Genomic DNA, 22,727 nt, shown 5'->3' with positions numbered 1-22,727 from the left:
TGGCTTCATAGATTTTGATGCGTGGAAGGGAATGTCTATAGTTTTAGGGCCCATAGCAAGTTGGTCCAATTGGAGCGAAAGTACTCCCATGCTAAGGATTATGAGAGGAAAATTTTCTTTCTATCTGGTAGAGGTTGGGAATTTCTTGCTGACGAGGTCTCGTCGAAGGAATTCCCAATCTGAGTTTGTTGATCTCCCGTTCTTGATGAGCAGGAGTTTGAGATTGTGTTGTCTCCACTAGAGGATGCCCAAATTCGTATAGTGCAGAATTGGGTTAACAACAATGGAAGTTCTACTTGGTTTGACACCCTGCTAACCCCAACCAACATAGAGATATATGTGATGGTGCCCAGCCGGGCTCATGTTCTCATTCGGAAACTATTAGGTGTCCCTGCCTTGGCTGGTAATTTGAAAAGGGTTGCCTTCCCGACTAGGTGGGAGAAGAAAGAAGGCTCGTTGGGAAGTTAGAGCCACTGATGCTTCTAGTTCCTCGAGAGGCCCTTCTTTGCCTCCTAAAGACTATGTCGGGTAGAGTTTAGGTGACCTTGAAGTAGATAGGTCTGATTCTTTTGAAAAAATTATGGCTGAGGTTGATAGGAAGCTGGATTTTATTCTCAAGGTTGAGGCTGCTGGAGCTACTATTAGGTTGCGAAACTGTCTACTGGTGGAACAATGCAGACTCCCAATCTTGACAACTATCCTGAGAGTGATCCGCATGTAGAGGCAGCTGATCTCAACGTTATCTTCAACACCGAGGCATTTGACACACCCCCTTCAAGCGATCAATTACCTTCGCTAGAAGGCTTTGGCGACTCTTTTAATGTCGAAGATGCCAAGGAAGAGTCTCCCATTGGGTCGACAGCTACTTCAGGTCAAGAAACCCCTAAGTTACCTTGGGTCTTTCCCCACCTTACTATTGCTAGTGACGGTCAGGTTTCAATTCCTTCCTCCCCTTTCAATATTTCTCTTAAAAGGGAAGGGGAGCCTTCACCCACTTTCCTTGGTGGTAATTTGCTTTTTATTTTGTCTCAACCAGGTGACTAAGGGGCTGGTGTTGTTAGGGGCTCCCTTATGTGGGAAAAAGTCGTGGCTCCCAAAGGCGAACAGGTTGTCGAGACCACGCTCCTAATCATTAAGGTGACTCCGCTTGTCGGCTCTTGGGAGACTTTCAAGGGGGGGCATGTTGGAGGATTGTTTTTCCAAACTCCTCGTGATAGCCACAGTGCCTCCTTATCACGTCAGAATGATGTTGTCCAGTCTACAGTCCTTTATCTAATTCTATTGACATGGTCGCATCTATTGAGTTTAACATCATCTTTGGATAGGGTGTCGACAAATTTTCTGCTTCGCTAGTGGACGACCGCTTGAAACTTAAGGAAGAGAATGCCTCCATGCGGGCAATTATAGGCAAAGCTCATGGGGAAGTTGTTTCCTCTCTGGAAGAGAAAGATCAGTTGGTCAGGAAACTTTTTCAAGGGAAAAGGGATATTGGTAGTCAAGTTGTTACCTTGAGGACCGAACTGGAACAAGACTGTGAGAAAGTCGCCAAGTGCCGAGCTGATTTGGCAAGCAAAGGAGCTAAGTGCAAGGACATGTTTGATAGCTTTAAGCACATTATGACGGAGATCAAGGAGTTGCATGAAGCGAAAGCTGGCTACCTTACGCGTATAGATGCTTCTGAGCAGGACTGGTTGGCAAAGATTGTCCAGCTCAGCGAAGTGGAGGGGGCCCAGGTACAAGTCGAGTAGGAGTTGGCTGAAGCAAAGGCTGCAGTGCAAGACTTCGATCGCCATATTTTGAAATTCAATCAAACCATCAAGCTAAACACAAAACATCTCAATAATGTTGAGGCTCAAGTCTAGGAGTTAAATCGAGAGCTGGGCATTTCACAGGAGCATCTTAGTTGCCTTCTCCCTCAAATAAAGGTTACTCAAGCAATCAGGGACTATACTTTTCGGATTGGTTTCAAATTGGGAGTCAAGTCTTTGTGTGAACTTTTAATCACTAAACCCAATACGAACCTCCAAAGACTTCGATGGCAAGATATAAAGGCCAACCCTATTGCTTATCATTATTTTGATTATATCGAGCGTGCTGAGATGCCTGATTCTTGTCCCCCTCCTGCCTCCTCTTCATGCCTTCCACCCTGCACTTGAAGCTTTTTACGTTTTTAATTTTGATGACTTTTGGGCCTTTGAGCCTATGAATATTGAGTATGAATGCACTTTGTTTCCTTTACAATTTTTGCTTGCCAGTTAGATGTCAATAGGTGTCATTCACTTGTTTCTCTTACATTTGTGGTTGCCGAAGCAACCTTGACTACTAACATACTAATTTTAAGTTGATGTTGTGGTTCTGCCATTAAGGCTTCTTTAATTTGGAATTTGGCGCCCTTGCAGTTATCTCATAGTTTTCTTAACTTAGAGTATAAGTGTTCAAACTTTAAATATTGCATGATTAGGAGAGTTTCACTTGATTGCTAGACTTGGTGATTTTCTCAATCATTCACTTTGGTGATTAGTCCACCGTTGAATGCTTCCCATGTGACCTTTATTGGAGATACGACTACTGGAGAATGTATCCCGAGTAGCAATTTAGGTGGCTATTGGGGGATGTATCTCATGTAGTTCAATTAGGCGACTACCGAGGGATGTATCCCCTGTCGTTCAATTAGGCGACTACATGATGTAGTTCAATTAGGTGACTATTAGTGGATATATCCCGTGCAGTTCAATTAGACAACTACTAGGGATGTATCTCGTGTGGTCTTGTAAGACTGATAATTTAAGCGATAACCTAGTAAGGAAATTGCCATCGGTTTATTGAATGTGAAAATTTTTCCCAACAATGAATTGTACAATGGAAGTACTAAAGCAAATCAAGTTGAAATGAAATAAACAAAGCATAAAATTTTCTCAAATGCTCAGTGTGCCATGGGTGAGGTAGCTCGTGTCCTTTAGCATTCTTCAGGCAATAAGTTCCCTAGCAACTGCTACCTATGACAATGTACAGTCCTACCCACTTTGGGCCCATCTTTCCTTCTTCTATATTAGTGACTCAGATTTCTTTTAGGACCAGGTCACCTGCCTTGAAGGATTTCGGCCTTATCCTTTTGTTGAAGTACTGCTTTGTCTTCTTCTTGTAGGCTGTCACCTTATCTCGGCGTCCACTCACCTTTCTTCTAGCAAATCCAAATTTTCTTCCTTTTCTTTTTTCTTTTTGCAATCTCATCAACTTCAAAATGTTTTCGTCTAAGGGTAGAAATCCTTACTTCCACTGGGATCATAGCTTCTGCTCCATAGGCAAAGGAGAACGGAGTTTCTCCTATTAATGTTTTTGCGGTTGTCCTGTATGCCCACAGGATTTCAAGCAAGTCGTTCGCCCACATCCCCTTCTTCTTACCCACCTTCTTTTTTAGGATCCCTACAATTGTCTTCTTAGTCACCTCGACTTGTCCGTTCGCCTATGGATGCTCAGGAAAAGAGTATTTAACTTTTATTCTAAGCTCTGGGCACTATTTATGGTAGTGATCTGAGTCGAATTGCTTGCCATTGTCAGAGATGATGCTTTGATGTATCCCAAACCGACACACGATGGTCTTCCAAATGAATCTTGTTATTTTTTTCATTGTTGTTGTTGCTAGTGCCTCCACATCTGCCCACTTGGTGAAATAGTTTACAGCAACTACAATGAACTTCGTTCCTCCTTTGCTCGGCATAAGCCCGACTAGGTCTATCCCCCATTGAGCAAACAACCATGGGAAGGTTATTGACTTCAGCTCCTCGGGTGGCATAGTGAGCACTGAGGCATGTAGTTGGTGTTGGACACATCATCGTGTCAACTCCTTTGCGTCCTATATCACATTGGGCCAATAGTATTCTACTAGCACAATTTTGGCTGCTAGGGACTTTCCTCCTGAATGGTTCCCACATAAACCTTTGTGTGTCTCCCTCATTACGTACTCAGCTTCCTCTTTCGTTATGCACCTAATCAATAGAGCTGCGTACCCTTTTCTACATAGGACCCTGTCAACTATAGTGTACCGGGCTACTCTGCTTCTGAGTTTTCTCACTTCTTCCCGATAAGCTGGTAGTTCACATGTTTTCAGGTAGTGTGAGAAAAGTACATTCATTATGTATAGGGGACGTCATACTTGTGTTCTGTTTTTCAGAATTAGAACAAGAACTAGAACATGGGGGGAAGCTGTATTTTAGAATTTATTTTTTGGAGGAGTCAAGGGAGGGAGGGAGGGTTAGGGATAGGGTTAGGATTTTATGGGTGTCGGTTTGGAGGAGGGAGGGAGGGTTAGGGTTAGGGTCTTATGAGTGTCGGTTTCATGGAGGAAGGAGAGAGAGAGAGAGAGAGAGAGAGAGAGAGAGGCATTGCACGACGTATGTAGAGAATCGGTGGGCAGCTAAGTTCGGTGGCCTGAACTAGTCTTGGTGGATAAACTTCAAAGCGGAGAGACAGGGAGATGGAGGAGGGCTCGAGGGAGAGAACTTTTCTTTTATTTGGAGGAGGGCTCAAGGGAGAAGGGTAGAACAACTTTTCTCATGTTTCTCTATATTACGGTGTATCTCTTTAAGTTTGTGGGCTCTACGTGGCAATGGGTTATTGGCGTTTATTAGGTGGGGTTTAATGGATAGACCTGTGTGAAGATAAACTCTTCTTTAAATATATTCTTAAAATTTTTTACATAGCCTCTGTCTTATTATCCAGTAGTAGGCCTGGGCTCCGACTCCGACGGAGTCGGAATCGCCAATTCCGACCTCCGACTCCGACTTGAGTCAGAACCGGAAGTTCACTCCGACCTCCGCCCGATTCTGATTCCGAGTTTTTATTTTTATTTTTTTAAATGATATATATATAATACATATTACATTTTTAAGAAACTCTTATACAATTGTCCAAAACATTGATAATAGTTTAAATGCTATTCCGAATATCTTCCAATACCAAAATAAAAACATCTTCCAATACATCTTCCAATACAGAGGTGCTCCAAAACATCTTTCAATACATCGTGGTTTGTCGTTGGTGATACCTGAAATTAAAATAAAAAGTCACAATAAATAAAAAGAAAAAAAAAATGATTCAGAAAAAAAAAATGATTTAGAAAAAAATGATTATCATTTCTCACCAATATTTTTTAATCGCGAGTTTATCAACTTAGCTACACTCCAAGAATCAGTCATCGGCAAGTATGCTAGGGTTCACAATTATATCTATGAAATCATAAAAAATATAAGGTTAATATATTTATGAAATCATAAAAAGAATTAAATAAATCAATTGAAATACTCAAACAAAGTTACCCGATTCAAGCTTATAGCTATCAGCATCAAAGCCAATGGTATCTAGTCCAATGGGCGTATCACTCAACCAATTCTATGTGCAAACGAGGGCCTCCACAGTTGATGGTGACAATAACTCCGGTAAGAATCCAATACTCGACCTCCAGTGCTAAATGCTGACTCAGAGGCAATCGTAGTGATTAGAATGACCATCACATCTAGGGCAATACGAGAAAGGATCTGATACTCGGTGGAATTAACCTTCCACCAAGTTAAAAGCTGAAATGACTCGCTAGGTGCCTCGACCTCTTCCATAAAATACCGTTCAATCTCAAAAGTACACTGCATAATATTCCTCGTTGCAACGAGCTGATGATACTAATTCACAATATTATAACCTCGACGAGGTGGATTTAATGAGTCATCTGAGCTACGGTCATTGAATAGAGGTGTCGGCCTCGAGTGTGAGGTGCCCGCTGCAGATGAAGGTTGACCACTATTGTTGTAGTGAGAATATAAGTCATCAAGATCCCTTTTAAGTACTGTAATAAAGGCCAACTTATATCGGGGGTCAAGGATCACAGCCACAAGAAGTAATCTATTTATTTTTCTCAACATCCCCCCAATATTTATCATATTTGGCATGCATCCTCATAGCCATACCAGATAATAATCCACATGAACCCGTACAACCTTCTTGCAAGTGGTAGTGAAGCTCTGAGAGCTCGTTGAAGAATAAGTTTGCAGTTGTATATGCGGATCCAGATATTCGCAAAGTCATATCATAAAAAACTTGTAAAAATCTCACAAAGTGCCCCACACTAGTCCAATCATGTGTGTCTGGCGCACCAAGCCCCTTTCTTGCAGGCTCCAGCAAAGCATACTTAAGTGCCCCATCCTCGACCTCCATCCGCTCGAATGCTCTTTGGTACTTTTGTGCCACATCCAACATAAGGTATGTTGAGTTCCATCGAGTCGGAACATCCAAACACAATGTCTTAGAACATGAAATTCCAAGCTGGCTTGCTATTGCCTTGAACTTTGACAGCCTTTGAGGGGAAGCCCTCACATACCGCACAATATTGTGGACTCTGGTAATGGAATCATCAACCTCTTTTAACCCCTCACTGACAATCAGGTTGAGGATATGAGCACAACATCGAACATGAATAAATTCGTGGTTGCGGATGACATCAGCTTTCATACTCGTATTCCTCTTGAACCATTCAATTGCGGTGTCGTTGGCACTGGCATTGTCAACTGCAATACATAAAATCTTTTGAATTATCCAATCCTTTAAACAATCATCCATCAGTGCCCCAATTGATGCTCCCTTATGATCAATAATTTCTTTGAACCCAATAATTCGTTGTCTCAAATTCCATCCACTATCAATGTAGTGCGCTATGATACACATGTAGGAAATGTGCTGTATAGAAGTCCATGTGCCAGTCGTAAATGACACTTTCTGGCTAGTGGTAGTGAACATCTTCTTCATCTCCGCCTTCTCTTTTGCATGCTTCTTCGTACAATCCCGCATCACCGTATACCGTGATGGCAATGGAAATCGTGGCTCAATAGTCTTGACAAACTTTCGAAAGCCTCTTTTATCGACTATGGTAAAAGGCATCTCATCTTCAATTATCATCTCTGCAAGCATATCCCTCACCAATTTCTCACTGTATTGAGGGATGACCATTTTCTTAATCTGTGTACCATCAGTGGCCGTAGAAGCTTCGTAACTGAGCTTGGTCTGATCAGTGGCTGCCTCTCCCTTCGACATTTTATATCGCTGGCAACCTCCAAAATGAGCTATTAAGACAGCGGTGCCTTACTTCTTTGAATGACATTTGCAGAGTTGCCCACAGTGGTGGCATCTCGCCTGTGGGTTCTCAGGATTACCAGGAATCCTGGTAAAATGCTCCCATGTCCAAGACCTTTTTCTAGTATTTCGTGGTTGAGATGGAGTTGTAGATGGAGGTGGTAGATCCCCAATACCTATCTCCTCATCCTCATTAAACTCATCCTCATTTTCTATGTCTACTGGCATTGGGAATCGGCTACTTGCACAAGAAGTAGCTGCTCTAGAAGTGGGTCTAGATCTCGGTGTCAGTGACGGGATTGTGGGGCTTGGATTCCCTTCTGACCTTCCACTAGGTGAAGCCTCCATATCTATCAAAAATAAAATAAAATAAATAGTTAATATAAATAGAAAAATAAAAAACTTGAAGGCACAAGCATACAATAGATCTAGAGCACTCAGTCGATTTTGTGAAGGTTGCAAGAGGTCTCAAATCTCAATCAACTATAACTTAGAAGTTCAAGTACTTTTCAAAGTTAAACTCAAAGATTATATCATATCCGTACTTATCAATAGTTTGTTTAAATTCCTATGTTAATTAGAAATTCAAATAAAACTATCATGATCTGAACTATTAGCGTTTCAAGCCAATATATGAGAACTTAATCTGGGCTCTTAGATGGTTACAACTTGAGTTATTGCATGGGGTTCAGAATGTATAAGGTTCACTTTTGATAGTAAGAGCCAAACTTTTTCCAATTTCAGAACATGTATGACAGTTCATTTAATGTATTTGCATGCCTTACTAACTTTTACTGATATTGATCTTTTGAAGCAATACATTCTTCTGTTAAAATGTATACAGCACGTGGTATGCTACTATAAAGCAACTTGAAATTGACAACTAAATTCCATTTATTTATCAGTGACATCTCAGGGGGATACTTAATGCTCAAATATCACTTTTTTTAAGCAAAGATACCAAATTTTATTATAGAACGGTAGTAGCACAACCCAAATCCATTGAGAGTATAAGAAGGATAACACCTATGAAGGAAATGAAAGAGAATGAATATTCAGAAGATCTACAAAAGAAGAAAAGGGAATGTTGTTGTGGGCATTTGTCCAATCATACAGAAATTTGAGCATATTTAGCCCCAACAAAGTTGCGAGCATTACATTTATATTGCTAACAACTACTCCACATTAAGCACAGAGGAGCTATCCTGCGTACCTCTATACTAAAGCTACTTGCCAGCTTAGCACACCAAGCTAACAATAACTCCACCACTCGTTGTAACATCACTCATTTAGCTAGTATATTGTCATCATTTTTGGTACCAATCACGTTCATTATACAAGATGCTTAGAGATTACGAACCATATCATCTATAAGTTGTTCGATTTTTTATAATACACTGAACCCGGGAACCAATTGATAAGAAATTTGATGTGATCTGTAAATGGGTAGAGTGATCTAATAATAGGATGAACAAAATATTGATCTAATGCAAAGGGGATGTAATTTTAAAAAAATTGGGCCCAGCGTGGCTTGGCCTCATGCGTATTTTTGTATGTGCATGCGTGCTTGTGCAGTTGTGTGAAGACCATCACAACAGTGCCTCCAATATCAAACTTACAGAAGTTACAAACTCATGCCTCACAAGTCACAACCAAGCAACCAGCTGCAGAAAAATGGGAGGGAAAAAAAAGAGAAAATCATTGTCGAAGCCTAATCCGCAGAGCCTATACAAATCATTGACAAGATTACAGCAATTTTAAAATGTAACGGCTATATCCCAAAATTAAGTAATCAAATGATAGATCGATAGATAGATAGATAGATGGATACGAAACTAGAGCTGATCATAAAGATTGTCCTTGTCAGTCGTGATGGCTGTATGATGATTAATTCCAAGTTTGCCAAACACTCTCTCCTACTACCAAGGTAAGTACAAGTCTAAGTGCTACCACTGGCCAAATACAACAGGCAAGATTTACAAGCAATCTATTGGCTAATTCATGGCAATGCAAATAAGATTAAAAGCCAAACCACCCGTAAGCACTCTTAACCAAGAACTTCCCATCTATAGTTCATCTTCAAGCCAATCTATCTTTACTATCAAATATGCTTATTGGTATTTTGTACTGAGGAGTGACTCGAGTGAGGCGTGGCGCCATGGGGTGTGGGCAGCGGCACAGTGATTCTGTGAAGACGGCGCCTTGGGCAGTGGCAGCAACACAGATTCGATTCTTTCGAAGGTAGCACGAAGAACAAATTAAGGGAAATTAGGAATTGGAAGACGAAATGAAGAAGAATGGAGAAGAAGAAAGGGGCGGCCGGCGGCTGAGTCGCTGAGCAAGGGATTGGGGATTGGGGATTCGGGATAGATGAAATGAAGAAGAAAGGGATGGCCGCAGCATAGGTTTAAAATTAGGAACCAAACGACGTCGTTCCTATTTCAAGGAACGTCGTCGTTTAAGTTGGGGGGGGGAACAAAGATTCAAAACGACGTCGTTTTGAATCTTTGTTTTTTTATTTTTTTAAAGTCAGAGTTCGGAGTCGGATTTCGGAGTAAACATGGGCTCCGACTCCGACTCCGACCCCATTTTCGGAGTGCCTCCGATTCCGACTCCGTTTTTCGAAAATTCTGACTCCATCGGAGTCGGCATCGGAACGGAATTCGGTCGGAGTCGAAATTTTCGAAAATTTGCACACCCCTATCCAGATAATCAAATATTTGTGATTTTTTGTATGTTTTAATTTCAAAGTGGATCAAATGGGTCATGTTGAGTCAATCTATAAAATATGCATGTTGAGTTCAAATAGAGGTATTTGATACATTTAATTATTCGTATTGAACTCAGGTTGACTAAAAAATGACCCAACACAATCTCAACAAGATTCATAGCCCTATCTAAATGCATGTTTGGAATTGCGGTTAAAAATATAACTTATAGTTTTAGAACTTATAACTTATAGTTTAAGCAATAAATTTTACTATTAAACATTATTTACTATTTGATAATCATATATTTAAAGCATTTTAAAAAATGTTAAATTGTTTGAAAATAAATTTTAAAAGTATTTTTTGAGGTAAAAATGACAATTATTTGATTTTTTTAAAATTATTACCAATATTTTTAGAAGTTTAAAAGTTGTAATTATCTGAAAGTAGTAAAAGTATTTTCGCTCATTGACAATCTTTTTAAAATTTAAACTACATTCTAAATTATCTGAAAAAACACATTTGCTTCTTAACTTATTGAGATTAAAAAAATATTTCAATGCCTAACATTCAAAGAATTTATTTATTTTCATTAAAAGACTTTTAAAACTATTTAAACATTTTTTAAGACTCATAGCCCTAAACAGTCCTAGGTGCAATCCGTTTCTCTCCCAATGACAATACCAAGATTGCATTGTCATAGCTAAAAATGATAAACATACGAAGCTAACCTGCTTAAGGGTTAAATATGCATGCGAAAACGTAAATATACAAAGCTACACTACCCATTGAAGAGTTAAATGTGAAACACTGTTGGTGAGTAACTCAGCTTTTATGTTATTCTTTGGACTATTATCCTCTCATCATCCCTCTCTCTTTCACTGTCTCTCTCCTTGAACCACATGTTGACTAGACCCCATCACAATGATGCTTTGTTCTGAATTTGATTATAGTTGCCGCAGTAACGATGCTTTGCTCGATCCGCATGACAAAACAAACAATCAAATACTACTAGCTGCATGCTATTGGTCGACGAGCTGCTAATTTAGGCCCCCGAAACCTCTAGCGAGGTATACAATTTTTCCACGCTTTTGGGCTCGTGAGCAATCCACAATCCACTCATTTAATAGGAACAAAACAGAACACAAGTTACCGCATTGAGTTGACTTGGCATTGTCATGCAGCAGCTAACGAGTGAGTATTGGCTCTTGAAAGAGCAGCAAAAATGGTGAAACTCATCCCAAGGAGCAAAACGACACAACCCAAAAAGGAAATCTGCAACTGCATATCCTTTCTGATGGCAACTTTATAGCAACCAAATGAATCGATTGGGATTCTCGCATAAACGAGATTGGGTAGAATCTTGAAGTCATCCTTCAATTACCAAAGCCCAAAAATGGGTTTCACTCGTCTTTAAAATGCCCCCCTCTTCTCTCTAGCACAAATCATGAATTTCTTCTTTGTTAAGAATATAGTATGGTGAGCTATCTCTGTGGATTCACCATAAACAACAAACAAAACACGGAACAAGTGAAATATATCCAACAGTAACTTTGGAACTGACAAGAAGTCCAGCTCCATTTTGTACGAAATAACATATAGAAATGAGATGGCTAATCCTCACTTTTAGGGCCTACTAGTTAATGTACTGAGAAAGCCATTTGAAACCATCTCCATAACCCATTTTCCGGACAATACTACACATGAAAACCTCAAGGGGGCGGACATTCGAGTCTGCCAGGTTCACCTTACCCTTGCCTGTGGTGAAGTTGGTTAGGCCAAGATGAAAACGCAACTCATCCTCTGAGGCAGCGTATGGAATATCAATCTTATTGCCCAGAATAAGGAATGGAACATTTGCCAAGGCCTCATCAGAGAGGAGAGCATCCAGCTCTTTCTTAGACTCAAAAAATCTTTCCTTGTCATAAGCATCCACCAAGTAGACAACTGCATCCACCTTCACAACAAAGATGAAATGTATTTAGCAAAAGAGCATTCAATTAACAAGGAAGATAGACAAAATCCTGCGGCACAGAGGAGCAACATACAAGAAGCACATAACTGAAACATATTCATATTCTCAACTACAACGACCCAAGGGAGGCCCAAACCACATTTGAACCCATACTCCAAAAGGACTAGTTAATGTTACAATTAAAGCCCCTTGGAATCATTATAAAGTTCTCCTAACAGATAATGTGGAATCTCATTCACCGCCTTCCTATACACAATCACACATTTGGGATATTACACCCACCAAGAATCTAAGAGATTTATTTATTTATGAATAGAAAAATTCTATTCATCATCCCCACACACCACACTTTTTTTTATTATTTTTATTATTTTTCTCTCACCAAATGTTTAGTATATGGATGAGTAGAATAATTCAATTAGTTTAAAAAGAATAAAACCAACAAAGAAAAATTAAAAAATTAAAAAAAGTGTGGTGTGCGGTATATGAGGATGAGTAGCAAAGCTCATTAAAAAAAAATTATTATTATTTTTTTCATGTAGGTCTCATATTTACTCATTTTTTTCAAAGAGATTGCACGACACTTACACACTTCACGACAGCAAATATCATTTCTCTTTATTTATATACTAAATAATTTTTCATAGGCACCTGGCATTTCATGCTCAGCACCTAAGATGTTCATGATTAACATGTAAGAAGACACTGAATACTCATAATTACAAACTTTCTTATTCTGATGCAAGAGATCTGCATGTACTGTTTGACCTCGATAAATTTGGTAAAATGGCAATGAAAATGCATCATTTATGGTGAGATACTATTAGCACACATTTTAAAGATAAAAGGTGCTATCAGCGACCTCCCACAATCAATTTCTGCCTCCCATGAATCAGATAAAACATAAAAAGGGTTTGTCTGGGATTATGAAGGCAGAAGTACCTTATGATTTAAGGCTTTTATAGGCAATAAGCCCAAAAACAATAGCACAGGCTGCTGGTGTTCAATTGAGACATCAAAGCACATGGATATGGGCCAGATTTTCAATAAGCTGGAGAGAGAGAGAGAGAGAGAGAGAGAGAGAGAGAGAGAGATTACATGCATGTGGATACAAGCACCAAAATTCTCATTTGCCTATTATTTCATAAAATAGTTAAAACTACTACAAAAGTCATAATTTTTCGATACTAAAAAAAGTTATTCAAATTTCCAACTTTATGAGCTATAAATAAAATCACAATCGTATCAACACTTCATACAATGCTCCCTAGTGTAAATGCAAAACAGCTAATATTCTCATAAGAGATAGACTGAGAAATCTACCTTGGCATAGTAATCTTTCCAAACTCTACGAGCTATCTGATGTCCCCCCAAATCAAAAGCCTTGAACTTGATTTTGCCAATACTCAGCTCCTCTGATGTTGGGTACTGCGTTGGCTGGTGTTGAACTAATCTCTGCAATATCCCATTACAAAGAACCAAAAAAAAAAATATCAAGTAAGTGGAAGCATTTTTCAATAGAACCCTGCCCGGCATTTGTTTGCCCAGAAACAATATGATTGAAAAAAAATTGCCCTCTCAGACTCTCAGTCCAAGTTTCATATTGATGCGACTTCCGAAATTTAAAATTTCATGTAAACACTAACAAGTATAACTTTTTTTTTTTTTTGATAAGTATTAACAAGTATAACTTTTTTGAGCGAGTAGGTTCAAAACTCTCTCTCTCTCTCTCTCTCTCTCTCTCTCTCTGCAGCCCAAGAGAATTTTCAACGAAAATGAAATAAAATTAGATTAAAAACCACAAAAAAATAAAAATAAAAAATAAAAAATTGAGGACTTAACTCAAAATCAGCTTCCAGTCAAATCGACCATGCTGCACTTAGCACGTAATTATGGTATACCCGTTAACGATCTCATGCCAAGTCACTTTCTAAGTGGTAGACATTCTCTCATCAACAAAATACACGATTTGATATACAAGACCCACCATTTAGAGCAAAGAACAAATAAAATAGAAATCCGATTCTTTTTCTTCTCTTTCATTCCATTAGACCATAATTCTTCTTTTTTTAAGAAGCCCAATTTTCAATCAAAATACCCATATTAATTTTTCGAAAAATGATCATAATACCAACAGATGAAAATGAACAAAAAACAATTTCGAAACATCCTAAACTTCTCTCGGCAACCAAACAGAAGAATTTAAGGCTACAAAAGATTCCAAAAAAAGTACCTCATCTTTAAGCATATGAAGCAACGTCGTTTTGCCGGCATTATCGAGACCTAAGAATAAGATCTTGGCCTCCTTTTGCCACAACCCAAGCGACGCAAGAACGCCGTAGAACCAGTCGATCAAAAACATGGTTTTTACGAGAACGACACTCCGAAACACCCAGCTATTACCACGACTGCCGCCCAACCGACACCAAAACGGTCAGAAAGAGAGAGAGGGGTTGGCTCTGTGGAAAATGGAAATGAATGTGTTCAATGGCCAAAAGCTACGTGGGGTTGATCGCTGTAGGTGGTCACCGGTGACAGGCTGGACCGGTTGGAGATTGGGGGTAGGTGCCTAGGATGTGAAGTGTGGGTGGACCGGGTTACCGGGTGAAAGTACTGGGACAGCCCTACGATTGTAGCTTCTGTGATTTTATTACTGGAGAACTGCTAAAAATGTATATATATATATATATATACATACGCATAAAATTATAGATTTATTTTATAATAAAAATTACATATAATTTCATGTTTATTATAATTTAAATGTATCAGTTGTCTAATTTACGGAAGTATAATATTAAATTTGAATATTTTCTGTAATATCAGAATGGATGATCTAGAATAGCAAGGGCTAATGGGCGAGTCCATCAAACCCATCTGCCCATTAACCTTCGTTCGTTTTTATAAAATTTTTTATCTTATTTTATTTAATCATATTATAATTTTTTAAAATTTTTATATAAAATAAAATAAATAAAATTCAATTTTTTCAACTTTTAATTTTAATCTTAATTCATTTAATCTCATTTTTAAAAATAAATAAAATCGAGCCTCGTTTATTTTAAAAAATGAGATAAGTTGAGATTAAAGTTGAAGAAAGTTCAATAAAATGTTATTAGAATATATTATTTTAATATTATTTTTATATTGAGATTTAAAAAAATTGAATTATTTATTTTATTTTAGATGAAAATTTAAAAAAATTATAATAATAAAATAAGATGAGATGATATATTTTATAGAAGTGAATAAAGAATGAAGGTGTCTGAGAGGATGGTGTTTAAATCTATGTATTTGGAGTTGCATATGTGGACTTGGAGGTGGGGTTTGGGGATTTGGTATTCGACATGTTATATGGGTTTTAGGTTGGTTGGACCAATACTAGACAATGAGCTTGAAAATATGGCTGCCCGCCGAGGCAAGGGCTGGCAGGGGTCACGTAGGTAACATCCCTCCTAACTAAATTAAACATAAAATTATTATTTCTCAATTAGTGTGTGGGTATTGTCTCTCTCTCAACTGATAACGTCGCCAAAATGTTGACGTTCTTTGTCCAAGAAAATTCTTAAACTGTATCATGAAGATATTTTTAAATTTGTAGGATAAAGACTATTTTTTAATCATTGCTTTGAAATTCCAAAATAAGAATTTTGTTGCGTCACATGTTAATTGGTATTCGGGATAAAAATCGGAGATAGCGAGCACTCCCAATAATTGAACGAATAGTAAAAAGAATGTTGATTTTGACAGGATACATGACTAGAACCTATGCAGATACTGTTGGTTGAGCTACATTAAATTGACGTCTCTTCAATAATTTTTTTGAAGGAAAAGTTTGCTCAAAACATATACTGGGCTTTCACTTCCCAACATCTGTGCATCACAATTAAGTGAAGCAGAAGCCAATTTCACTCCCATATGAGAGACTCCCTTTGTTTTCTAAACGAGAGGTCCCCTTACCCTACAGTACTGTATCTTAATTAGTTTGCCATATTACCCTAAATCATGATAATAGCTACGACACGACACTTGTGGTTTCATCAACCTTGGCAGGCTGGTTGGTTGGTTCATTCATCTAAAGCAAAAAACAAACAAAAGAGTGATAAATTAAAAATGCCAGTCGACAAGAAGCCAAAATCCAAGCTACTTCAGCGAGTTTTGACTATATAAATCGGACAATATTCTCTTTGTTCGAAAATGGTTCAAACAGTTTTGACTTAAAAAGGGATTAAAGCAAATCAGCCTCGCAGTTTTTGCATGCAGCCTACAACCGTTTCTGACAAAAACCCCCCCTACACCACTAAAAGCTTTCTTTAAAAATTTTGGACCATCTCATGCCCAAGCTAATCTCCAGAACTGCAAGTTCTCTTCCTCACAGTTCATCCTGCAAACATAAAGCACAAGAAAGAAAGATTCATCACAAGTTCACAGACAAACATGATATTGTTTAATTAAAGAAAAAAGAAGACATACATGTTTCTCCTCTTCCTTTGTTTCAGCACTGTCTGTGCTTTCTTCTAGTTTGGTGTCGGCATCGGAATCTTCTCCTGCATCATCATCAGCATCAGCATCATCATCTCCATCCTCGGCCTGAAAAACAGGTTACCAATGTTAGGATCACAGTAAGTGATGCCAAGTCATAATCTCCGGAAATCAGCTTGTGGGCTTACATCAGAATCAATTGGGTCATCCTTTGCTTCCTGGTAAATAATCAAATTCAGGAGTTAGGAACGAGCAAATAAATATTAATCATAAACTCTGAATAGAACCACCAAATACTTTCAGCATTCAAAACTCCTATGCACACACATCCTTTCTTGGGTAGTGCTACCATACCACCCAAGTTTGACCACTTGGTGTTCACCTAATACATTTTTGCTTTGTTTCATATTTAAACATTATTAAAAAATAAAAATAAAAAATAAAAATCTTAGTCACTTCTTTATCCAATAAGTAAAAAAAAATTTATAAAATAAAATAAATGAGCCATCATATTCAACGGAGAAACTAAGGATGCATAGTATCATTTTCCTTTTTGCTTAACTTTCTTATCGAAGAGAAACAGAATATGTGAACAAATAGAGTACCTCTTCTTCTCTCTTCTTCTCTGCCTCGTCAAATGCTGCCTTCTCAACCTGTAAAGTCGTTTAATCAATCAGATCATATCTCCAACTAGTAAGAACTGAGGGCTTCTTATAAAAGACGAACTTGAATAAATTAAAAAAGCACACAAAACTGCCACTTACATCCTTGTGCTTGCCCCATGTTTCCTCAGCTAACTGCTTGGCATATTCCGGATCATCAGTGATCAAAACATTGTCAAACAAGGTACCGGATTTCACCTAGAAAATCACACATCTTGCTTGTCAGAATTAAGCTGCATGGAACATAATAGTACCAGAAAGAAACAAAGTTGAAGCATACAAACCTGCCACAGTTCAATGCCGACATATTTCAAATTGGGGTATACATAGAGATCTGGGTCATCCTTGAACTCTGTTTAATATTGAAACTAAGGAGTGTTATTGAATACACTTAACAAGTTAAACCAAACCGTGATCAAGATTCTTGGTGTGTCGCCACACAAAGAATTGTTGATATTATATCCTATGCTTATCATGTGATAGGCAACAAACCTGGGTTGTCAATCATTGGTGCCTTCCACTTCCCCTTGTAGTTGGGGTTCTTGATTTTCTGCATAGAGGTGGAGTAAAGTGTGAAAAAGGGGATTCTAAACCAAACTATACACCATACCTTGGAGTAGTATACTACAAACCTTTGGCTTCCATGGGCCCTTGTACTCAGGGTTTGCAATGGTTGGGGCTGTCCACTCACCATCCTCCTCGTCATCCCAGTCCTCAGGCTGAAATAACAAACCATCTTGTCAGGAACTACACTATTTTTTCTTCAAGATGCATCCATTAACCACATACATCCCAGAGACGTGCAATATTTTCAAGAACAGGAAATTCAGTAGCTACCTTCTTGGCGTCAGTATCAGGAATTTCCTTTGGGATGTCATCATAGCCCTGTACACATATTGAAAGTCATATTCCATGTACTTTAAAAAAAAATTATATAGAAGACAAAGGTTTTATGAACTAGGGAAAGTTCAAGGGATCCACTACCTCTGGCTTTTTGTCCTCAGGATCTGGAATGTACTCTTTGTCATCCCAATCTTCAGGCTGCCAACATCAATAAAGTTGGGACAGCATCAATATTCAGAATCAGAAAAGAGAAGCTAAAATAAAACTCGTCAGACTGTGCATGGATAAGTATTTACTTTCTTAGCCTCAGGATCCTTGATTTTCTTTGGAGGAAGGATACTCCAGTCGCTGTATACACTCCCAGATTGTTTCTCCACATTGTCAATTAGAATGCTGTAGGTTGCATCCGGTTTGAGGATAAAAGTATAAACATGACTGAGCTGGTCAGTCTCACACGGGACATCCTTCTTGATCAAGTGGTTCGTTTCTTTGTAATGAAGAATAGCATGGACTTTCTTGGTGCTATAGCCACAGATATCTGGCCCAAACATGATACTGCACAACAAACAATTTTTCAATACAAGATCAGAAATTTTCAACAAGAAATAAATGCAGAGTGAAAGTTGAAATTTTCAAATCGTAAGTGAATAGGGTATTGACCTGTAAGGGGTATCTCCACCAAATTTCTTCTGATCAATTCCTGCACTTAGCAATTTCATGTAGCCACCCCCACAGTCAAGCTTTTGTTCATGCTTGACAGAAAATTGGAAGACTAGAACCTTATCCTTGTTGCTGAATTCAGGGAACTCAGCTGAAATGGCATAAAATCGGTAATCTTCACTTGTCTGGATACCTGTTGAGAAATCATACACCAACGTCAAAACCTTCAGCCTGAAGAAAGCAGCATTACATTGAAAATGCTAACATATTGTAACAGTACATATACACAAACATTATGCAGTTTAGAAGGGTACCTTTGTCATTAGGATCTCCATGCCATTTACCCGCAGTGTAGTTCCATTCCCCAGCCACATCTTCATCTTTCTTCCAATCAGATTTAACCCAGCGACTTTCCCATCCATCTTTAGTATTCATCCAACAATACAGGCACAAAGAACCCAAGGAAATCATCAGTGAGCATAAAGTGCTAAAGGAAAAGAAAGAAACAGCAAACAGTAAAGCAACATTCAGCAATGAACCATGCATAAGAATCCAGCTTATTTGCAACAAACGAGTACATATCCATGCCCCTCATTTAAAAGCAGTGGACAACCCATGGACCCCAGATGTACATGAGCGGGCAGGATCTACATTCGCACACGTGTACCTTCCCCAGTTCAACAGGAGGCTATTGTTTTATTAAACGTCACGGATTGGAATATGTAAGATTCTGACAGTTCTTATAAGTATTTTTCTTCCTTTATCTATCTATCTTTGGGATTATTCGAAATGAAGTTAATTATAAAGAAAGGCTATGAATTGATCCCCATAAAAACAGATGCACCTTGAGGAAATCCTGCCAAAATATGATCACCTAAACTTTCTTCTGGCAAGCCTTCCTTATTCATTCAAAGTGTACAAACCAACACATCATAAAAATACAGACTTCTTATTCCAATCATTTTTGTAGTTTTTCCATCTAATTCCACGGCCGAATACGTTACTGCATACCCACACACAACCAACAGACATCTGTTAGTCCGCTATATGTGTGTGTGTATCACCAACGCATATAAGAAGCAGCCCTTGTGTATCTTGGCTTCAGTCTTGACAACTAAAAGCAAGCTTAACCCTAACACACTTATAACCACATTTCATTTCATAATAACTAACCATCCCCTTCGACGCTACGCCATCACACGTATTTTCACGATTTAGTACTCAAAATACAAAAGTAAGAAATCAGTTCAGCACACAAGATGGAAAATTATAAAACAGAATTAATCATATCCAATCCCAAATGTTTGACATTACAATCCCGATCGTGAGCGAAGCCACTATATCACCATTTCGACCACGAAAAAATGGAAAGTGTCAAGGTTCTCTCAGATCTAATTCAAAACATGGAAATTATGACATTCGCACAATTTCAAAATCCAAAGCCATTAGATCGAACCCAAATACACACAAAAATCCGATCCTTTACGAATCATATAGCCATTTAAGTGAACCAACCCTCGAAGACTCAAATAAGCTAAAATGCGAGCGGATTGCAATGCTATAAAGCGTGATCGAAAGAAAAAGAAAAACGCACGCACGAACACCCAACATATATTTTATACATAAAGCGAAAGAGAGAGTTACCGTCGAAGCGTTCTTCGAAGTAGACTTTGGCGGAGGCGATTGCGAGGAGAGAGAGAAGGAAAAGAGAGAGGAGGTTAGGGTCACGAGCCCCAAATGCCATGGCTGAGATAGAGATAGACAGAGTAGGAGCCTACGTGACCAAGTGTGAGCGCCGGGGGCACTATATAAGGCGTGGCGTACCTGGGTTCGTTTACGGGGGTAAGGGCTAGAACCGGTAAGCTGAGAGTGGTTAAAAGCTTTTGACGTGTCAAGTAGTAGACTGCCAGGTAAGCTCAGAGTGTCACTCTTTTGACGTGGCCCTTTTTGATTGGTCTTGGTTCCAGCTTGGGAGGTTCTAATTGGATGTGCCACGTGGGTGATACGTTTCGATTTTCAGGTTTCCGGAACTACCCTCGAGTACAAGGGATGCCGTAAAAGGTAGCTGTCGTTTAAAAATTGATGTTCAACCTTATCGCTTTCAATTACATATCTACCTTTTATTTATTTTTCCCTTTTTATGGGCAATATGAAGAGTGATGGGCCCCTAACAAATACTCTAAAAGAAAAATTATAATGCTTAAAATACAATTAGGTATAATAACAATCAAGAATTTGAATTTAATTTGATATTATTTTAAATAATTGATTTAATTTTTATAATTATTAAATTAATATATTTATTTTTATCTTATTTCTATGTAATTTTTTTTTATAAATATTTTAGATATCAATTTTGGATTAAATCGCAACTTAAAATAAGGAAGATATACTTTTAAAATCTCTACCTCATTTTCCTGTCTTTTTCACCTTACCATTTCAATTTCGGTTATATTTTAAAATCTCTTTTTAATAATAAAGGTGAAATAATTATTATAAAAAAAATCGGTATTTATGATTATTTTTTTATAAAAATAATCTCATTTTAATTAAAAATAATTAATCGTAAATAAGTAATTTCCTTATAATTAGTGAAACAGGAGGTGACATTGAAGGGAAGTAGTATGATAGGCACCCTTTACATGTTTGACATGTAGGGGAAACCATGTCTAATATTTTTAGAAGTGTGGCAAATGACACGTGAAATCCATGTGCATGGTTAGATTGATTTATGCAACTATTTAAAATATGTCATCTTAATTATATAGAATTTTTATTTAAGTGATTCATTTATAAAACTATTTAAAATGTGTCACATTTATCAATAGAATAAGATTATAAATCAAGAAAGAAAATGTTGTATGATATATTCTCATTCTATTTTAAAGATATAACATTATCTATCAATTCTTGAATTACTAATTTTAAAAAACAAGAATTGATCTAATAGTTGATAAATACTACCGTATCAACAAAACATAATGAGAAAAGAATATGAGTATAATTTATATCATAACTTAATCGAGAATAAAGAGTAGTATTGTTGGAAAGAAAAAAGAGTTAGCAATTGTATCATTTTCCATCGAATAAATGACAACATTAGAATATACACTAAGTTCTGCTTGGTCACTGAGAATTCTCAAATGAGAATTTTGAGTTTTAAGATTAAATATTAAAATATTATATTTTAATATTATTATTATTTTAGGATTTGAAAAAGTAGGAAAAAAATTAAATTTTTTATTATATTTTGTATAAAAATTTGAGAAAGTTATAATGATAAGATGAGAATTTTATGTTTGAAATGAAAATTTTGTGTGGATAAACAGTACCTAAATGCACACTTCAAACAAGCACAACAGTGCAAATAATTCTTTTTTTAAATACTTTTTAAATATTGTTATATATTAAAAATTTAAAAATTATAAATTTATTAATAGTTAATTTTTAATCATTAAAAAATTTAAAAAAATAAAAATCATACTAATATTTTTCATAGATTGAACTTGCATTATTTTATCATTACTTATTATTATTTTATACTACTATTTATTATTATTTAATACTTTTTATTACTTTTTTATTACTATTTATAAAATATTAAAGATCATTTCATCATCCAAATACAACTGTACCATTGCGAGATATTAACAAAAATATATCTTATAAAAGAGTAATAATTTATACAAGTCTCAAAAATATAAGTTTTGCACAAATTTTCTATTATAATAGTGGATTTCAGCATAAAAATATACATATATATATATATATATATTTTTTTTTTCTAGAAGTAAGATAAATATAATAATAGGGTGAATTGTATTTATTAAGGTGTGGATAAGGAAGTAACCTTGTGCTGCAATGAGTGCTTGACAAAAATTAAGTGAAAACAATTAATGGAATCTTGCTTGGCAACAATAGCATGGTATATAAAATAATATAAAATAAATAAATAATAAAAACCTCAGGAGGGCTATCTGCAAAAATCATCGAGGTGGGCCGGCACTCATCTTTCTCTTCTCACCTTCTGTAGATGGCAAGATGCTTGGATTATAAGCTACTCCTGCCTTCGATAATAAAAAGGGGCAAAGGTTGGACCTTTTACAAGTCTACAAACTTTTGTCTTGAAAGATACCTTTTGATTAGCTTTTTAAGTTTTTATCTACTGTATTTTTCATCAATTTTTTTAATAAAATATTAAATAATTAGAGTAATACTATTTATTATTTTAATTTTTATCATCATTTCATCGTCTTATAATGTGATATTAGATTATTAGAG

The 22,727-nt window shown here is 37.1% G+C and overlaps 2 protein-coding genes and 1 non-coding gene across 3 annotated transcripts; all 3 read right to left on the bottom strand.

Moving 5' to 3' along the window:
• Positions 1 to 11,260: 11,260 nt before the first annotated feature.
• LOC122317758 (GTP-binding protein SAR1A-like) lies at positions 11,261 to 14,346 on the bottom strand. The gene is made up of 3 exons (XM_043134753.1): positions 14,033 to 14,346; positions 13,123 to 13,254; positions 11,261 to 11,781 (listed from the first exon to the last, which is right to left on the bottom strand). The coding sequence occupies exons 1-3, from the start codon at positions 14,159 to 14,161 to the stop codon at positions 11,461 to 11,463; spliced, it is 582 nt and encodes a 193-aa protein (XP_042990687.1). The 5' UTR covers positions 14,162 to 14,346; the 3' UTR covers positions 11,261 to 11,460.
• On the bottom strand, positions 12,603 to 12,724 carry LOC122274887. Its single transcript, XR_006228425.1, has one exon. It is a non-coding gene; the product is annotated as a small nucleolar RNA snoR83 (small nucleolar RNA).
• A 1,579-nt stretch (positions 14,347 to 15,925) lies between the features above and the next one.
• LOC122319009 (calreticulin) lies at positions 15,926 to 20,251 on the bottom strand. Its single transcript, XM_043136861.1, has 14 exons — positions 20,091 to 20,251; positions 18,761 to 18,868; positions 18,447 to 18,639; positions 18,083 to 18,341; positions 17,928 to 17,984; positions 17,781 to 17,828; positions 17,576 to 17,662; positions 17,436 to 17,493; positions 17,228 to 17,295; positions 17,046 to 17,141; positions 16,887 to 16,934; positions 16,470 to 16,499; positions 16,273 to 16,389; positions 15,926 to 16,183 (listed from the first exon to the last, which is right to left on the bottom strand). Exons 1-14 carry the CDS (start codon positions 20,188 to 20,190, stop codon positions 16,172 to 16,174), a joined length of 1,281 nt encoding a protein of 426 aa, XP_042992795.1. The 5' UTR covers positions 20,191 to 20,251; the 3' UTR covers positions 15,926 to 16,171.
• Between the last annotated feature and the right edge of the window lie 2,476 nt (positions 20,252 to 22,727).

The sequence above is a fragment of the Carya illinoinensis genome, chromosome 8 (genome assembly GCF_018687715.1).
Source record: "Carya illinoinensis cultivar Pawnee chromosome 8, C.illinoinensisPawnee_v1, whole genome shotgun sequence".
Taxonomy (NCBI): domain Eukaryota; kingdom Viridiplantae; phylum Streptophyta; class Magnoliopsida; order Fagales; family Juglandaceae; genus Carya; species Carya illinoinensis.
Note: the sequence above shows the minus strand (reverse complement) of the source record. Positions and strands in the feature narration are given on the sequence as shown.

Coding starts and splice junctions, on each gene's coding strand:
- LOC122317758 (XM_043134753.1), bottom strand. CDS start 14,161: ATGTTTTTGATCGACTGGTTCTACGGCGTTCTTGCGTCGCTTGGGTTG. Junction 13,255..14,032: donor TTCATATGCTTAAAGATGAG/GTACTTTTTTTG, acceptor GGGATATTGCAG/AGATTAGTTCAACACCAGCC. Junction 11,782..13,122: donor GGAAAGATTACTATGCCAAG/GTAGATTTCTCA, acceptor TTTGTTGTGAAG/GTGGATGCAGTTGTCTACTT.
- LOC122319009 (XM_043136861.1), bottom strand. CDS start 20,190: ATGGCATTTGGGGCTCGTGACCCTAACCTCCTCTCTCTTTTCCTTCTC. Junction 18,640..18,760: donor TGGAGATCCTAATGACAAAG/GTACCCTTCTAA, acceptor ATTTCTCAACAG/GTATCCAGACAAGTGAAGAT. Junction 16,390..16,469: donor ATGACCCAATTGATTCTGAT/GTAAGCCCACAA, acceptor CCTGTTTTTCAG/GCCGAGGATGGAGATGATGA.